The sequence below is a fragment of the Mya arenaria genome, chromosome 5 (assembly GCF_026914265.1).
Source record: "Mya arenaria isolate MELC-2E11 chromosome 5, ASM2691426v1".
Lineage (NCBI taxonomy): Eukaryota > Metazoa > Mollusca > Bivalvia > Myida > Myidae > Mya > Mya arenaria.
In genome coordinates this window covers 54318508-54339309 of record NC_069126.1, presented here as the reverse complement: position 1 = coordinate 54339309, position 20802 = coordinate 54318508, and the positions used below count along the sequence as shown (strand labels likewise).

Below are 20802 nucleotides of genomic sequence, written 5' to 3'. Positions count from 1 at the left end.
AGCTTAATCCTTCATCGGCATTGCTTTTCTTTCCATTAGTCTTTTGGATATCGTATAAAACCGTTTTTGATTACATTTATGTCCACTCCAAGACTGTTGAGTTTTAACTGATATTCAGCTCTTGACTTATTGGATACCAATTTACCAAACGCACTTTTTAAACAAATTGTTCCCATACATTTAAAGCTTAATCAATAAAGTAGTTCATAAAATGAAAAAAAAAATCTGCTTAGTTTAAAAAAGAAAAAACTGTAGAAATTGATTTGTAAAAATAAACGAATTTCCTTCAACTTTCCTTACAAGATTTAAACAGTATCATGAACTCATATGTAAGACATCTTAACATATACTGCTACGTTTTCTGACGAAATATATGGGTTTGTGTATACCATAAATGATTAAATAGCACGCAAACTTATGGGTATTTTAATTTCTAGCGGCAACCAGGGATGCCAACGTGAATTTTCGCGAATGGGATTTTCGGAGACTATAGCATTTTCGGTTAAAAAAGTAGAGCTAATTCCATATTCTACAGATACATGCGAACAATTTTATGTATAAAAGTCACTGTTGTCTGACGTAGACCTGTTGAGTGTTCCAAACCGCTCTCCGGCTGCTACACTTTAAGCACTCCCGGCGTTTATCAATAAGCGATCCCGAACGTTATCAGTCAGACGTTACGGCGTTTTTTTAGAACCCGGGATTGAGGCAAATTTACTTGTTTTACGTACTTGAGATAAGAATTATGTAAACAAAAATGTTTAAATGAAGAGTCACATTAAAATTGTACGTCGAATTCACTCCTAAACACTTAACGATACTATGTAGATATATTTGCTTCAAACGTGTGACATATTCAGTGAAATCTTTTAATGTTCTTTTATGTAAATATTTAATATATATGTTTCCAGGCTTTTGTCATCATAAGTTATATTACAAACAGATAACAAAGGCAAATAACTATCCAATATTAAAATTTGGGTTCCAGGAGATAAATATTTCCCTGTGAAATGCATAGCAGAACGGTATGGTTGCCCAAGATTTTTATAAAAAAGTGTACATATTTGGATTTAGGAATTTTCATTGAAATGAAGATTAACATTTGAATCTCCTGACCAGTATTGATAGTAATAACCAGCTGTATGTATTCTCGTCAGGGGCGGTCACTGTGGAGTGTGGTGAACATACCGATCGAACGATACTACTGACTGCTGCATGTAAACCAATGGAATTAACGTAAGGATATCTAGAGAAAAGGAATTTATTACATTTCTGTATTACAAGTATGTATAAATAACGTGTTAATTATTAGTTGCACTAACTCGAATAGCTTGTTACCATTAGACCCTAATGGATACAACTAATTTGCTAGTCATATCGTTATGGTTTAAATTTAAGTTTTTATTCAAATCATACTGTTTAAATTAAAGTTTGTATGTTTCAAGCTCATTAAATGTATTGAATCTAATTTCGGTGAGAGCAATGTGCCAGAACGTTTAGCGAAAGTGATCGCCATTCATTAAACAGGTCGAAGAAAGTGCTAATTGTACATAGTATGTGTTAATTTGAATGTCGGGCAAAATTAACCACTATCAACGCGAACCTGAACGCAGTTATATGATATAGCAATGTTTCATTTTATTCTTCCATGATTGTATATTGTGAAGGTGTTATTCAAGAACATAATTGAATCGAAATCAAACTGTGATGAATAATTGTTAATATATACAGTTGAGTGTGTAAATCTCGGACAAGATTAGTTATCGGATGGGTGAAAATCTCAGACATGCACGTTTTTGCATGATTTTTTTTTTATATCAAGTGCTTGTTAAAAAATCAATTATTTTATTATCACGTATATGTGATGTATCATTTGCTTGGGGCGTTAATGACTCCAACGGAACTTTTTCGTATTTAGTGCAGTATTTAGTATTGAATATAGAACTGTGAAAACCATTTTAACTAATATATCTTTACAAGTCCACATGTAAAATAAAGATGAAAAAGGGAAATTCTGAAGTTGCAATAACTATTTAAAAGTTATAGACTATTGAAACATAACCATACATGCATTAAACGTACTATACATAAATCATTCTTATTATTTATTATACATTTAATGAAACTTCAGTGAGTGAAAGAACGAATTAATGACCATAGACTTTGTTTATCTTATATGTCGAAACAACTAACATATTTCAATGACTTACTTGACCAAATATATACTTTTTGTGACTTCATTTACTTAAATCTTCGCTCAGAAAATACTAGATATTTCGATATGTTAAGAAATATAATTTTAATCGAGAAATTCCCTCCCTGTATTTTTGGTGCAAGTATGCAACGTAGATGTTTTGAAGTTAAATCTATTTCTTGCTAGAAAAATAATTAGTTCAATTAGTTAAACTGTTACATTAATTATTTTATCTTAAATGGCTTAAAATATACTTAACAAATAGGAGAGATGTGTAAGGATAAGCTGATTATATTGTGTGAATATGTGAATGTTCAGTTACCAGAACTTTACGTTATTTGACAATATTAAACAATTTGAAGACATGGGAAAAAGTTGATATATGCCTATGAAGTATATAATATGCGTTCTGTTTTTATAGTTATGTTTAATACTCTTAATATTATTTTTATTACATATAATGTAAAAGCCTTATAAAGTCATATATCGATTTGATGAAAAATCACTGCTTAATCGACAATGTTAAGGCATACCAAATGTTGAAATGAAGAAACTAATCTGTGATACACTTATTCCTTAGTATTCATATTTTATTAGTATTTTTAGAAAATTATCGTACCTATTATGTTCACCTAGATTTTTTACAAAAAGGATTTTGTAAAAAAACGTGTGCTTAAAACAAAGCAAATAAATTGTTTCCATTGGTTTATATTCCAAATTGAGAGACTTTATTTAAAAAAGTGAGCGTATTTTCAAAACAAAATTATTATGTTACAATACTTTCAATAAAAGTAGATGTCAGTTAATAAATATTTAATAGATGATTCAGATATTTGTAAGTTTCGTACCAAAATTGGAAATGAGTTATTTCATATTCATAGTATTTCACCCAAATAACCTTTTACCACATTCCGTTCCCTTTAAAAATAAAGCTTTCCTTAACTTTACTCTTCATATTTCTTTCATTTCATTCATGAAATAAATGTTTTAATTCATAAAGTGTATGCACCTGCACAAACTATAACACTTAGGTCATGAATTTTAAATTATGCTGATACCGAAAAATGTTGTGTAATTTGAACTGACTCTACAATGCCTTAATCATAGCTCCCCTTTACTTGTTAAAACAAATGACAAAAAAAAAACCACAAAAAACAGCTGATTATGACTGAGATATGATTAATGAGATATGTTCTAACAAATCAACTTAAAAAAGTACTGGGCAGGCAATATTTAAAGTCTAAATAATTCCATTTAAACTTTGATGTATTTCCCCCCAAAATAACCCGTTGGAGTATTGTGCAAATCTAATGTTTTTGTGTTTTGTTAACCTGCATAAATTATATATAACAGATATTTTGAAATATTCCATCAGTGTAATAATTTTTTAATGAAAATAAACTGGGATGTAATATATATTTTGAATATTCACTGAATCTAAACAACAAAGTACAAATCATGAATTTTATTACGATATAGTCAACTTATTGGACTCTGTCTTACCAATGGCAAACAAACTAAAAAAAAATATTCTCTTTTAAATAAAAAAATGCGCTTATATACATATGAATTTTAAAATTGTAAATACTTATTTGGGTTTAAATAATCATCTTTAAAACTAAAGATATATAACAAGTGAAAATGTGTTACCATTGTGCATTATTCGCTTTAAACGATTTGTTTAAAACCAGCTAGAATGGGGCCGATAATACATCGTATTAAATGAATAAAATAATGATTTTGTCGCTGTCTCAGCTGAGTTTACCCATGTACAAATAACGCATAGTGGTTTCTCAGTTTTTAGTGTGTTCATTTTGCATGTGGAAGTCATGTGATTAGTATAGTTACATATATCGATGCATTTTAAATGAACTGGCTTTTACTTGGAAGACAAACGAAGCATATTTTCGAATGTAAAAAATACGCAAAAACTCCGAAAGATGCATGTGTTGAAAGTGATGTAATATATCAGTTATTATATGCACTGCCTTGTACACAAAGATATCAATTGTATGTACGTTTTTGATAATTTTCTTGCTACTTGGATCATCTGGTGTCTAATCCCTTTAATGGACATACAACAAATAAACATTTTCCTTTTCCCTAGCGGCTGCGCAAACCTCAGTCACATCTTCATTGGGCATTTATTGTCACAACCTAAAAATTTTACAAAATAGTTACATTTTTATAAAAACTGATTAAACATAACTAAAAAGGATTTAAGGTTGTTTTTATTTAAATAAGTACACAGTTTTACAAAATTTGATAGAATGTACATTTAAAACAAGTGTGTATACACACTTCGTGACTCTACAGTATGTTTAACACACCATACTATTATTTCTCCATTATTTGAACGATGACTGTCCATTATAAGAATATTGGACAGTCAATCTTCAAATGTTGAACAGCTCATAAAGACAAAGTACGGAACGCAGTCCAAAAACCAATATATAGTGCAAAAACAACAAATGATGACGTCACAAATATGTTATAAGGCAGTATAATCTATGTGACGTTGACATAATAAATAACGACATTTCTTGATTCTACGACAATCAGTAAACTTATATTGTTGGTTGGTTTCATTTTATTTTAGCTCAAGCATCTCATAACCTACGATGTTTATCTTTTTAAAAGATATTCCTTGTCTAACATAAGACATAAAAAATAAAAGCTGAGGTATCAATATTCGGCGTGACATATGTTACATCGTTGTTTTTGATTTGAAAGACATCGTTCTACAATATTTTTTTGGATTTAAACATCGATGACATCAGTTTTAATAAATTTATTGAACGTTAAACTTGTCTTGCAAATAAAATCATTCGAAAACCGTTTTAGAAAATAAAGAGAAACTAACCAATTGTTTTGATCTCTTTTCATTCAATTCTAAAGTTGTTTTGTCCATTATTTAGTGTATTTTATCTTCACTGACTATATTTTGTAATTCACATTTCTAACAGATGTACTGTTGTCCCTCGGTGTCGGGGATGAGTTCTGAACTGTTGTCCCGAGGCTGATAGGCCGAGAAACAACAGTTTTTACTGTTACACATATGCCCATACAAAAACTGTTTTATTACCTGATTATATATTTTTGTTCAAACACAAAAATGTCAAATACGAGTCTCTATTTCTAGCAAATTGTTGAGATCAATCTCGGAAACATCTTCAAATCGCGACATTTGTTTGTTTACGTCTGATATTGATTTGTTTACGTCTGGTAATGTTCTTGATCATATATATATAGACGATTGAGTGCTTGAAAATTATTTGGTATTTTCCGTAAAACAATTTAAAATACAAAACCAATTTCAAATACAAAACCAATACCGTAAATTCACTTGTTTAAACGGTGTGCAGTTTATTTTTAGAATCTCGGCAAAACCCATGACGTACCTATGCCGTAGTCTCACGCGCGGGTAACAGTTCATGTTGTTTACCGGTCAACAGTTCAAAACATTGTAATGTTGATTACTATTTGTAAAACGGTCGGAAATAGTGAATTACATTTATATTATGCATTGGGTAATAATGTTAAATACGCTAGGAATCGTTCACTCGATTATATTTCAAACAACTGGCCATTAAACACAACCTGGATTTATCAGACTATAAGCCCTTAAGGAGTACTCCTGCATTTTGACTTTATAGGATAATGTTTCCCCCAAATCGAAAACACATGAAGATCCCCCGGTTGACTAGTAATGTCATTTAGGTCTTGAAATGTGTTGTGATTGACTAAACACTTAAATCTTCAGTACGAATTTAATTTTTCCTCATTCTTTCATTTTAATGAGAATAGATTCAGCCATATTATTATAAGTATAATTATAAGTATGATAATCTTCAATAGTTACAAAGATGTAGTTCGATCCATTTTATACAAGACTAATATACAACATAGATGCCTATTTATTAATTATCATTACATGTCTTTAACGTTTAAACTTATAAGCATTATAAGCATTAAAATGGATATTGTCAGGATTTCATTGCAATGGAGAGCTATTATATTATGCCCTTTTTGGCATTTCGTTCGACATGTTGCATTTTATTGGGGTATGGTATGCAATGGGGCTGTTAAAAATGGGTGGAGTCCGGAGGACTCCACCATCATTTTGAACTGCGCCATTGCATAGGGGCTGTTAAAAATGGGTGGAGTCCAGAGGACTCCACCAACATTTTGAACTGCGCCATTGCATACCATACCCCAATAAAATGCAACATGTCGAATTTTAATACTTATATTTACATTCATTTAAATCTACATTTCTGCTAAAATAAATTGATTATTCAAGAGCATCTTCTCTTTTCTTTCTCTCGTTGTTCTCAACGGTGGGTAAATTAGAACAGCTATCGTAACCTAATTTTATACGACAATGAATGCACAGATAAAATAGTTCCTTATTTATATGTTTATTTTCTATCTATTCAAGGTCAAGAATATTATAAATACAGTGTATTATTGCATACAAAGTGTGTTTTCGGCCCGTTATCGTGGTGTATTAAAGCGCAAAAACCCGGGCCTTATCGGTAGAAAACGTGCATTATTCAGCAAAATTACGTGCCGTTAATGCCCGGTTTTTTGTTTTACATATGCGCTTTCAGGGCCCGCATCATAACAATTATGAAGGCTGAGCGACCTAGTTTCTGACCGAAAGTTGGTCAACGATGCAAACTTTTGCGCAAAAAAATATTTTAGAATATATAATGTAGCTGCATACAAATACCAAAACATGAAATAAACCACATTTAACTTACATATTTTCTGCTGAGTTGTCTTTTCCTGGAAAGCTGATGCGTTACAAATATTTTTTTTCTGCAGTTGTTTTGGCTATTAAAAGCACTAAATTATGTCTAAAACGACTAACTCCTCCGAACTTTAGTTATTTCTGTCGATTTTATTCAGAACATACGACTTATATGGACATGATTCAATTACATCGTATGCAATGAACAAAGAAATTTCAAATATTTTTTTTCTCTGATGCTGAAGATGTTGTATATTTTATCAAGAACATGTTTACAAAATTTTCAGGATTAAATTAGTTATCAAAACAAATAATGGTTAAAGTAGGACTGAATAGGTAATTAATTGATTACCCAATAGGTATTGTGTGTAAATAATCCCAGTAATTCAGTCAATTTTCGAAAAAAACAACACTCTTTCAAAACGAATGAACACTGCAAACAATGGCGTCGAAACAAAATGCAGCTGCCGAGTTATGTTGCGGCCCGAATCGAGCTTAATGTAAAACTATTTCAATGACATCACTCATGACGTCATACAAGCACCCGTTATAGAGGTTATTTTGAACTAACTGTTTTTGCATTTTCGTGACATTTAACAGCATTTTTAAACACAAACGTTTCTTCAACTGTTCCATCCATCATGAAATTATCTACATTAAAATCAATCAAATTATCGTTGCTTATTTTGTTTTAACCGCTTTACTGCAGATTACAGGTTTGCATGTTGCCAATAATTTTACTACGATTTCATTAAAAAAAATAGTTCCGTAGTAAATATGCCCCGCCGCTTGGTATTATTGCGCCCAATGACAGGACAGAAGTATCGAACAAACGCACGCGGTATCGATGGGAAATGCCATTGCACTTTATACAGAAATAAAGTGCAATTGATAAACAACAACCATCGTTAAGGAATGAAGTTTGAATGTAAATATTAAGCAATGTTGTTTGTGATACTGGTATTGTATTTCCATTTCAGATCACCATGAAAGCAATGACGATATATTGTTTGTGTCTTGTGGTCTTGGAAATGTCAGCTTATCTTTTTGGTAAGTAAACTTGTTGTTATAATAATCAAAGTACCAAAAGTACTGGAAGAGACCGGTGGTAACATGAAACTGTACTTTGTCATGTTGCCTATTGAGACATATTGAAATGTTTCCATGGTAAAGATAACAATTTCAGAGCTTACGATATGTTCCATTATTTACATAAGGTGAAGCTCTAAGTTTTCACAATTCCGCTAATGACGATATCAAGGATAACACAAAAATCTGACTTTCTCTTCGGTCGACATTCTTATATTGAGTGAATTTTAATACAAATACAGTATAACTGACCCGAAACTTGAAAATAACTATTTATTAAAGATATATAATTATGTATACAATAATGAGAAAAAGACATTATACAATTGAATTTGAAAACAAAACTAATACAAAAGTTAGGGGAAAATATGAATACAAAATATTGAGCAAAAACCGTTATCTAAAAGAATGAGAAAAAAATTAATATACAAAATAATGAGAAAAGTCATTGCACAAAAGATCGATCAATTAAAATAACGAACAAATACACATTCAACACGACGAATGAATGTGCAATAATCGATATATTTGAAACCAAGTAGTACAAATGATTAACGGATGTATACAAGTGACTAGGGATTGCCCTTAGTATTTTTTTTTTCAAATGGGTATAAAATATCGAAACGTATTGGTATGATTGGTATGAAATATCCTTAATATATCGAATATTTATCAATATCCATACGAAACTGCCAAAGTTCGAAATGTCAAGGTTTCGCTAACAAATACATTATTCTTGTAAACTTTAAGTTTCGCAAATATATTATATTTGTTAATATTGTGTATGCTCAAAACCAACCTCATTCCATTGCATTGCCAATACATAAATACGTCCATTGTCATTAAATTGGTATATATATATGTTTTTACAATGTTAACATTCCGGCCCAATAACAAAATAAAGTTAAATATTAGTAAAGCTCTGCATTTAATATTGTTTTAGTATTAGAATAAGTTTGCTTTTAAAGAGACCATCCATTTTGAACTATGGTTACAGTAGCTGAAGATCCTGATCACCGATGTTTAACATCATCAACAATAGACTTAGTACCTAACTTCCTTTTTTACATGTTTTACTTGTTGTTGACTTCTTTCAACGCTTAGTACTAGAAAATTGGATTTTTAAAACCTCTGACAAAGGATATAGACCAATTGCGTACAGCCATGATAGATGACACAGAACTGCTCCATTTAAAGGTGTACGTCCACATCCTGGTGGTAGTCAACAGTGATGCCAGTGATAGCCTTACAAATGAAGCCTCATGGGTCTTGAACCTTGGACACTGTTTTGGTTGCTGTGTCTTTTGAGGACAGAGTTCAGAAAATCATGGTTTATATTGCACTGAACCACGTCACTTCGCTCTCAGGTCTCGTCTACACCTGCTGGACCATGGCATTAAAAATAAATCAGTTTATAAGCAGGTGGTTGAGAAAAAGCCAGGCAGGTGCCGGTCCCTCCAAGTCCCTGCACAAACACATTAACAAACACTACATGACATGCTAGTTTACTCCGGGCTGATGATCTGGTTCTCTAATAGACTTGATATATGTCAATTGATGCGTTTGAATTTGATATATTGGCCAGTTTTGATGAACTTATTAGGTGCTTTACTAACACAAAACCCCTAGTTACAGTCTATCTTAAGGTTATTGGTCTCTTAGACCTCCTCAACAACTTTCAGCCAATACATTGGGGTTATTGGCCTTGATTTTCCAAATATCGCTCTAGTTAATAACTCTCCATTCCAAAACAATGCAAGCTTCATGCAGGCGGCATTTGCGGAATTATGTTACAAGTGTTGCAACATCATGCCTTTTGTTCCTGTTTTTAAAATGCATTTCTGTTATTTTCAGACACGCTACAAATTAGTCACACTTCTACAAAGGTTGGCCTATATTCTGTTATTCAGTGCACAAGTGACAGCGGTAATAATATGGTTTGGATTGTAGATGGCCATAATATTGGAATATGCTCTGGAATTACCGCCAACGTCTGTTTGCCTCCTTGTAGTGAGTGTTCATCAGTCATTGCAAGTCCAGCTGCAATCTTTTCATACTCTATTAATTCTGTTGGTCTCACAAACTGTATAAAATATGGATGCCAAGAGGGAAACACCGGCTTTCTCTCAGAATTTACAATGGAAGTAACAGGTAATTAAAACTTGAATATTTATGCCCTTTCAATTAATCTGATTTTGGTACCGCTTTCAGTTGCAAAATATTAATTATAATTGTTGTTAATGTTTTTATAAAAAAATAATCTTTGTATAGGTTGATGTCAGTCAGTCAGTTCAGATGCTTGAGTTAAAAATGACTTTAGAAATTGGAACTAGTTGTACATTCGGATTGCTATTGTGATCAGATGGACCAAGGTGAAAATCACTATTACTACAACAATTTTAACTAGGACCGTGAAACTTTACTGCTAGTTTTTTCTTGACCAGCAGATGACCCCTTTTTCCGGTTTGGTTCATAACGTCAAAGGTACAGGTCAACAATTTCCTAAAAGGTTTAACCATTTCACGCACAATGACTCGAAAATGGTTTGACTTATGACCATAAAACTTCAGTGATAATTTGCCCTTAAAAAGTTGATGACTCTTACTGTTTTGGGAGTCAAGGTCACACTCAACACTCATGCACTTTTTATCGCAGCTCTAAATTTGAAGGTTTGTCTTCACTTTCAAAGAAAATTTATGTAACCATGCATAATAAATGCATTTTTTTTAAACTGCTTTTATCAATCAACCACAAATTTATGAAAGCGGCGTTTAGAAAGCATTATGTTTGACAAACATATCTTGGATTGATATATCAACACATAGAAACATTTGTAAATTATACTACGAAACGATACAAAGAAGTCATATTATTACAAATAGTAAAAAGAAATTTATAGGATACCGTCTCAATTTAAATATTGATGATTTGAGAGCAACACTTTAACTGTATGGCCCATATTTGCATAGTTGCCTCACTTTACTTTCAACATGCCCCAGAAGTTCTCCCTCCGTCACATACGCTATAATTCAGAGTCATTATCACATCATGTGATGGCTTTAATCGTCTTTTCCTTTCTTTAAAACTGGTTTACTTTTATTCAGATAAAGGGTTTAAGCAAGGCTGTAGTAGGGTGCTGTACCCTGACCCTTTGTAGCAACACCTTTCTGCCTTCGTGGATACCAGAATGTGTGCCTTTCTACCTTCAAATACTTAAATGGTGATGATAAACAAAGTCATCGTTCGTTTTGATTACAAACTTACTATAATATTACAAATGATAGATTTTGGAATTAAACTTGAAATAATGTCGATTAAAAGGGTAAAAATTATTTTTTCTCATCTTGATAAGATGTGAAATTTTCTTTCTTACTAGCATTTTGCCCTTTTTCTCCAGCACCCTTTTTAAATCCAGCTAAAACCCTATACTAGATTGATAATTTTACCTTCCTCCTGTTTTGTTTTCAGACTTCAGTGTAGATAATTCAACTGCTGTTTTGAATCCACAAGAACCTACTGCAAACACGGATGGGAATGTCAGTATTACAACACCTTGCATATTTCCTTCAAATTCAGACGCTATTACAATCAACTGGTATAAGGTTTTTGTTAATAAGGTAAAACATTAAGATATATTGTATGAATTATTTTCGTTCAGTTTGAATAGATTTATATGACCTTGGCCTTAATTAAAGATGTATCCTTTACAATCTAATACATAGCATACGGAATAAAAAATGTGAGGTTGGTTAAGGTAGGATTTAAAAATAATAACTGAGAATCCAGTAGGGTGTAAGCAGTGGTTTGTGGATAGTAGAGCAATTTAGGGTCTTCATTGTTTACTTGGAACACGCGACAACAACATGTAAGAGACTATGGTGAACACGATACAACAAAACGCATATTTTAAATGTTCTTTCTTAACGAAGATAAACAGCATAATCCCTAGCCCATGGCATGCCACTAATTTCGGTTTGCATGTAGTATATTATCTGTCCTTTGTGATGTTGTACTTTTGGCGAACATTCATAAACAAAATTGACATCGGCAATGCAGACGACCAGACATTTTATAGACTTAAATGGAAATCTACAACTGATTATTCACGAAATCATATCTAATTATCTCAAATACCATAATATGCAAGACAAAATAATGTTTTTGAAGAAAATCGTGCACTATCAACCATGTATACTTTTACATTGAAACAATTTTAGGTGAACGACCACTAAACGTCCATCTATTTCTATCAATATTGAGGGGGTGCAATATATTTTTTGCAATGCTTCAAGGTTTTTAATTTGTGTTTCGCATAATTTTTGTTCTGATTTTTTTCATTATTATTACATGTTTTGCAATGTCTCAGTATATCATTCTTTTATATATGTGCTGATGGTCATTCCATTTTTACTCATGGATTTTTAAAAAAAAATATATCAAACTATATTATTGGGTAACCAGGCACCAGTAACCTTCACATATTTGAGTATCGCAACTTAAACGAAAATGGTTGATTCATTTGTAATATTGTTTTAATGTAAAAGGTTAACCACGAACAAAGCGGAATGACATGTCGCAGTATGCATATGCATGCACAAGCCAGTTTGTATGGTCAAACAAGTAGCAATGCACCTATTTATATAAGATAATATATAACACATACAATTACCAGCAAAGCAAGCCAAAACAGAACGGATATAGTCTTGCTGAAACAAATATTTTTGTTCCAAGCTGGATTATATAAAATAAATTGAATATCATCACATCATCATTTGCGATAAAATTAATTATGTCCGATGTATTCGAGTGTGATTTGATTGAGTAAGCCTTATCTGAAAAACATGCTTGCATTACACTAGTGACATTCGAATAAAAAAGTTGTTAAGTGAAATACTCAACTATATATTACTGAAATAGATACAAAATTGAATTTAAAAAACTGGCTTAAAAAGTTCATGGTCGTGCTTTTGAGGGATTTGACAGCAGTGATCAAAATTGCATTCCAGACCTATTTGGTCAGGCTTGTGAACTATACTGATTTGTGATTTACATAAAAGAAAATTAATCTGGGCTAGTGCTCTAAATCGAATTGATTAAGACTGATCGAACAGGTCTTCTAAACCCAAATTTCAGGGTATTGCATATTGAGTAAGCAACATTCGGAGAGTTGGTATAATAGAGCAACTTTTATGTGTGTCCGGCTAACATATATTACGAACTATTGATAATAGAAAACTTTTTTTTTTCGATGTAAATGTTACTTTAATACTAATTAAAACGATTATTTGTGTAAATATAAAGTCTATATAATTATTACACAAAATCAATAATTCTAGCGAACTATAATACTACATGTATTGTTTTGTCGCGAAGTATTAAAAAAATGATTTCATTTTTCAAAGTTAATAGATAGATACATAGGGGATATTATGACAGAACGCTTTTCTGGTGACCTTTATCACGTCGAGTTCAGTGTGTGAACACGTATCCGTCGAGACGGCAGGTCGAGGCGGATGCATGTTAACTCATCGAACGAGACGTGATGCAGGTTACCAGAAAAGCGTTTTATCGTAATATTCCATCTATTATATACATTCCTATTTAATTATTCCTTTTTTATGTTTCGGTTTCAATTTGATTTTAATTTACCGCCAGTTGTCAAATGCGCGTACGATCCGAATGTGTTATGTTGTTTTGTGTATTGAAATTAAGGGAGGCTAATACAGCGAAACGAAGTCAATGGTTACAGAATTCACTTTATTGAGCAAAATAAGTACAAAAAAGTTTGTGTTTAGGAAAAATTAACAAAGTGATAATACGAAAACAGTTATCAAATGTCACAGCTCAAAAAACAGTATACATAGAGAACAGTTGTGTCCGAGCTGTAACGTTTTCATGAACTATGAGGTCTTAAACACATCGGCACATGTTATTGGTACACAAAAACGATGTGTCGCGTGCAAGACCCACGTCCCCATTCCAAATGCCAAGGTCACATTTACAGTCTATCACCTAAGAACGCTGCTTAAATATAAAATAGTTGGTCGTGCTTGGGCTGTAACTTTGTCATGTACAGAGGGATATTAAAAATGAATTGGCAAATATGTTTGGTAAATATAGACTATGTCTCTCGTTCAATACCCAAGACCCGACCTCAAAGTCAAAGGTCACACTTATGCTGCATATATGCACATAGGGTATAGTTAGTCGTGTGCGGGATGTAATTTTGCCATGCAGAGAGGGATTTATAAATTACTTAACATGTTTTGCATGCAACACCCGCGTCCCTACCTCAAATGTGATCGCTACACTTATAATATATGTTAATATATGTTAAATTCGCGGTAATGAGCCTAGTACAATTAAGACTTAAGGTCATCTTAAACTAAGACCAAAAGTCCCATTGATTATTGTAGCCGAATATCTTAAGGCGTAACGGAAACGAGCACTTCAGATCTGTTTAAAACTTGACGAATTTTCTACCCCGCGAACGTTTTTTCAGAAAAGTTAGACAGATCACCTTTTTAAGATGCACTCTTACTCCAAAATAAGATTTACCACAACTAATAATATTGTTCAAAATGGATGAATAAATGTCGAAAACAATGGTTCTTATGAAGGTTACCGAATTTGGATGAAATGAGCAAACAACATGGTATCTCTATCTTATAAAAGTATTGTAGACAACAGTAAATATTTTAGCATTCATCAATCATTTAACGCTTTCTGCTATAAAATACACGGTTATAATCTTGATATCAGTAATTAATATTTTCCATAAATGTATTATTTAGTAAGTAGTTAAAGGTTTATCATTCAAAATGTATGTTTGTTATACGTGTGTATGTATTGATTTTGAATAAGAGTGTCGCTTTAAAGGTAAAGACAACGCTTTATAAGCTAAAAATAGTATACACACTGTTGTCGGACTTGATTGGTTTTGGTGTATTACAGTACTGCTTTGTTTTCCTTCCTTGCGTTGAGACCTACTTAACTTTATTTTGTGTCGTACTAAAATGCTGACCGATGAGCTGACGATATAGAAATAGGGGGATACTGCTGACTATAAAGATAAAGAAGGACATTCTTACTAGTGAAATGAAAGTAGTAAAAAGAGGTTTGAGTGTAATATTAGTGTGTTTATTATTAATTTTTGCAAAAGGAAACTAACAACTAACGGCTAACTATCTTCTTTGTCGTTCGTTATAGTTTCAACGAATGTTCTCAAAAACTCTGTTCCTGTTGGTCATATATTGATGCCCTGCGCTAAATCTTACAATACAGCACAAGGCGTTTTGTTACCTTTTTAGCGGTAAAATATAACACATGTTTACTTAAACTTTGCCAAACTCAGTTATATTTTGTACGGTTTTGATATTCCTTTCAAAAAACTGCACTGACTCAGGAAATACCAAACAACATATAAATCAAAAACAATATCTCAATCATTCAAACTCTTAGGACACTTGTCTACCACGGCCGAGTATCTTTTTTAAGATATTTTTGTTTGTTAAATTTTGGCCAATAATTGTTTTTGCACGCTGTCGCCAAGATATTGACAATATTTCAATGATTTTTTCGACATACAAAGTATTTCTATGAGGACAAACTGTGTCAAACAAACAAGAACTTTTGTTCATGTTGTCGTCTGGCATATCTTATTTGCAAGAGCATATAACTAGATCTAGTGTCAATTCATTTGACCAATAGAAAAGGTTTCGAATTAAATATTAAATAAAAAGTAATTGATGCACTCTAAAATTGATGACTCTGAGAATTGTAATTTATTTTAATAATAATGGCATGTCTTATTGCAGTCTTTCTTATATTTTAGGCCAACCAGGCCGAGTTGCTAGACGCTAGTAACGCAGTCATCCAGTCTTACAGTGAAACAGATACTACTGGGTGCAGCACTTGCGGTACTAAGTCGGCTGGTAAAATGACTGTTGGGGTGACATACAAAGCCCCTTCTTCAAATGGAGATGAAATCAAACTGCAAGTTGAGATAATTCATGCAGATTATACTGATCACTTATACTACACTTTTGACCAGTCATATTACCTCGCTGGTAAGTTGTCATTAGATTCATTCTCAACGTGAGATCAAATAATAATTAAATTCAAAACTGTTCAAAGTGTTTGTCTTTTTATATATGAGGAGTATAGCTTGCCCTTTATAAATTTTACATATAATTTACTATGTTAAAATGTGTGAAATCATAAAGCAATTTGACCGTCTATCCGTCATTTCTCTCCACCACCGCCCCCCCGCCTGCGTTTTTCGATCAAATACTTGCAAATGCTTATGCCAAGGGATCTCAAACTTGGTAGCCAACTTTTGCATAACCAGCAGATGAACACTGGGTACTGGGAGGCAAGTTTGTCAACGGTCGATGTCGTGTTGACCTTGAAATCCGTTTCCGATTAATTACTGACGAGCACTAGGGCCCAGGGAACTTTAACTTGGTAGGCATGTTTGAAATGACCAGTAGATGAACCCTACTGGTTTTCATTTAAGTGGATGAAAGGTCATGGTCTTGGTTACTTGACATGACAACAGTTTCCGATCAATAACTGATAAACGGTGGAGCCCCGGGATCTCAACCTTGGTTTATCATTAATCAAAACTTAATATCATTAAAAGATAAAAAAGAATTGGGCATAGAAAAGCTCATGTCTATAGGCAAAGGTCTAGGCCACTCTTCATTGGTCATTTTTTAATATTTTGTTTTTACTTGCCTCTAATAAAAATGCCAGCAGTGATTGTTTACTGTCATGAAGATAATGGCATTATGATAATCATGACAGTCCCAAACATAAAACTTCTGAATATATTAAGTTTTTACAAAAACATATCCTTGTCTTCCTTCTTAAAGCGGAAATGCTGGTTTTTATTGATAAACTTCATGTTGTAAAATTTGTAGCATCTGTCTTTGTGGCATGGAATGTATGTATTGTATTGATTGTCTGTAAGGTTTGATCATTTTGCCTTTAATATTTATATGAAAAACTACAGAAACAAGCTCAGTAGCCAAACAGAATATATTGCTAACATGAGCGACATTTGAAATGGTCATTCAATAAATGGTGGCGTAGTAATTTGATCATGTATCCATGCTGTGTTTAATTTAAAAGTGTTTTCATTATGTTTTGGAACATAATTGCATTAATAGAAGTTCATTTGTTAATGTTAAAAAATGTCTACACTTATAGAATTTATTTAATAATAGAATTTTACAGCTACGTCATTAGCTATAATTTTGCGCGAGGGGCGACCAACGGGTAGCGGCGTATAAAACACCATTGTTGTGCAAATGGTGTTCTTAATTTTGTTTTGTAGTTTTGGATCTGCGGTTTTGAAGACTGATTATATCTTTCTAGCCAAAGACTACGACCCCAATTGGTGGACAGCAAGGACATAGAAGAGGGTTCTCTGCATAAACAATTGGCATTGTGTAAATGCATATTTGTTGTATTGACTGTGCATGAGCATATTTTTTATATCGCTTAGGCACAGAATTACATGTGTATATTTGTTTTTATTTCTTATACAGACATTCGTGTTTTCTTATAGAAAGCGTGTATTTTAAATTATGTTGCTGTACAGCAAGAATAGTTTATATACAGAGCAGATTATTTATTATAGTAACTCTATGTAACTACTTTATTTTACTACATGCCCAAACCTCTAAGTTTGCGGGTATATGGGAGTGATCTTGTCTGTCCGTCGGATGGTTGGTCGGTCGATGTGTCGGTTGTTTTTTTTATTTTGACACAGAAGGGTCAACGGATTCAAATAGTTTTGTTAATATGTTTAACTCCATAAAATACAGTCAGCTTTGTCCATCTATGCCCCTTCTCCGATTGAAAAAGAATAGACCAGCGTCGATGTTCGCTATGCTGAGCTCTTGTTGAGCATTAGTCCGTCTGAAATGTTCATGTTTCCGTCAATAAGATCTTAAGGTTGTGTATGCTTATTTTTGTACTATACTTGAACGTATTACTAAGTTTTAATTTAAATTATGATTACTTTTGCTTAATTAATTTGTATAACGAGGATGGTACAATCATGAACAGATTATGATAAGTCATTCATGAATTATTGTCCATAATTTACATTACTTTGAAAGAAGCTAAAAATGTGATGTAGATAATAAATAAAAAGTAGTATTGTTAATGATTATCCAAAATAGAAATTGCTTTACTTGCATCTAACCAGGAATTCCAGCATATGCATAAAAGGTATGTTGATTAACAAGCTGTCTCTTCATACATTATTGTAAGTGTGTTGTTAAAAGGATTTAAGGAAGATACAGATTTTTCATGAACGAGAAATTGCTTTTCTTATTGTCATTATTAAGACAGCTAAGCACAATTTATAACAGCCCTTATAGTTTTGTCTTTATTTGTTGTGCCTAAATTGGTTTACGATATGTGTGAAGTATATTGTTTATCATTGATAAAGATAAAATTTTGTAAACAGTTGTGGAGAGCAAAAATGATAAACTTTAAATTCAATAAAAGCTTTTCAGAAATCATTTTAATATATGCACAAATTCTTCAGATAATCTCATTTTTTATCTTAATAAAAATAATATGTTTATTTATTATATCAAAGTGTTTGTATTTTCAAAATGGTAGTAATTGTAAATATTTAGGACGGACTGTTCCTTACAAATGCGTTAAACCATTTTATCTTAATATGTTAACAAAGCGTTTGAAAGGTATTTACATAATGTTTTCCTAAACTATTACTTAGTAAGAAAACGTCTGCATGTAGGATGAAAATGTATGTACCTTATATCTGCGTACTATTAATATGTGATACAAAATGATACGGCAAATAAATAATGTTAATGGGAAATATTGAATGGTAACTGATACATAATCAGCTGCTCACAGCCAATTTTATCTAAGAGCCATAAATATTTACACAATGTCTTGATAACATGGACAAAAAAAACCAAACTCCCCTATGAATAGAAAAGGTAGCTTAAGTGTGGTCATCATATGAAATATTTAACCTTTAACATAACACTTAAAATCATTTGCCCTGTAGTAAATATTGGCCCTAATGAGTGTATGACATTTCAAATGCTGTGCTGTAACCAGGGTTGGATCCAGGAATACACGTTACATGGGGCGCCAATTAGGGGCGTAACCTTTTGAAAAGCGCCCCTCCCTCAAAAACCGAAATTACTTGGTTTAAAGTGTTTGCAGGGGGGTTGGGGTTACTCCCTCAAGAAAATTTGAACAATTTCTAGACCGAAATGGTGCATTTTGGGCGCATTTTATTACATGTTTCTCCTTTTTTGAAATGAAGTAAACTTTGACGTCGGGTGCGCCGCCCCCCCACCCCGGATCCGCTCGTGGTAACCAGTGATAGGGATCATAATTATTATGGTTTGGATGTTTTAAACCAACATCAAGACACAATTTAAATTGATAACTCATATTGATAACCAGTATACAGTGTGACATACTTAGAGTTCATTGCGCTAGACGTATATCATAAACAAATAAAATGAGTTAAGTCAGTCTTTCGTTATGCCCTCGACGTGAACTTGACAGATGTATAACACCCTTATCTGACTTAAATGAAGTCATATCTGTACGAGCATATTTTATACGAAACAAATGTTTCCATGCTGTTATGCATGGGTTAAAATGGAATGCCCTTTTGTTTTCTGAATAATTATGTTACATTTATTTATGCACTGCATGCATTTAAAGATATTAAAGTTACAAAAATTGTATATTTGGTCAAGTTTCCCTGTTTATATCATTCAAAAAGAAGTTTGATATGCTTACCATCTGTAGTAGACTACGCATTCATTGTGGACTATTGAAATCCAATTGCTTGTGCTTGTAGGATTGTTAGCGGGGGTTTCCCTCGATAAGAAGAAGCTATGAAAAAAGCTTATTCAATCAAGGTTTATTTTGGCAGGTTTACTGCAACTTAAAGGTTTTATTTTGAAATACAATGTTTGAATACCTTATCATCGAATTATAGAGGTTAACATTTTGGTACTCGTTTGGTATGTAATAAGCTGTTTATCAAAAGACATGAGAATGCATGTAGACATTCCTTTTGCACTAATATCAAATATGAATGTATGTAGTTGCGGTTTTTTATGTCATTGTTAAATGTTAAATACATGTCCATTTTGTGCTCTATTAAGAGCCTTTTACTTCTTTTAAGTTCATAATTACTGTTTTGTATGTTTTCATACGTATTGAGTTGTTATTTGCATTAGAAGATTTAATGCCTAGAGACAAAGCAACGTGATGCCATCCTGATTGCAAAATATATTTTATTTTAAGATCTAATGGTGTACACATTTTGGTAATCCAAAGATTACACATTGCATATCATCTGTTTGTGATGTTGTTAGTTTTTGCTTGCATGTTTTGGGGTAGGTGGCGTATTTGCAGGGCAGTTAGGATTTTACTTGTTGTTATAATCATTACGCTGGCTGTATGTCAAAACTGTATTTTGTCTGATTGATTTGAATGATTCTTGAATAAACGTCGTCTATATCTTTAGTCGTGTTCTATATATACGAGGTATGTTCGGAAAGTTCCCGGACTGTACTAATAACTTTGTTATTTTTCAACGTAGAGCTTTGAAAATTCGGTCAAGTTGAGACACATATATATTCATTTTGATAATTAGCGGACATTTGCCTAAGTAAATACATTCTAAAAATATTGTATCCATAGCAACATAATATTTGCTGTTGTGGAGCAAGCCTTATATATT

General features: G+C 32.4%; 1 protein-coding gene across 1 annotated transcript; it reads left to right on the top strand.

The window, feature by feature from the left end:
• The first annotated feature begins 1265 nt into the window (after positions 1-1265).
• On the top strand, positions 1266-19277 carry LOC128236218 (uncharacterized). The gene is made up of 6 exons (XM_052951100.1): positions 1266-1283; positions 7931-8000; positions 9894-10190; positions 11508-11656; positions 15874-16108; positions 17421-19277. The coding sequence occupies exons 2-6, from the start codon at positions 7937-7939 to the stop codon at positions 17459-17461; spliced, it is 786 nt and encodes a 261-aa protein (XP_052807060.1). The 5' UTR covers positions 1266-1283; positions 7931-7936; the 3' UTR covers positions 17462-19277.
• Positions 19278-20802: the final 1525 nt, after the last annotated feature.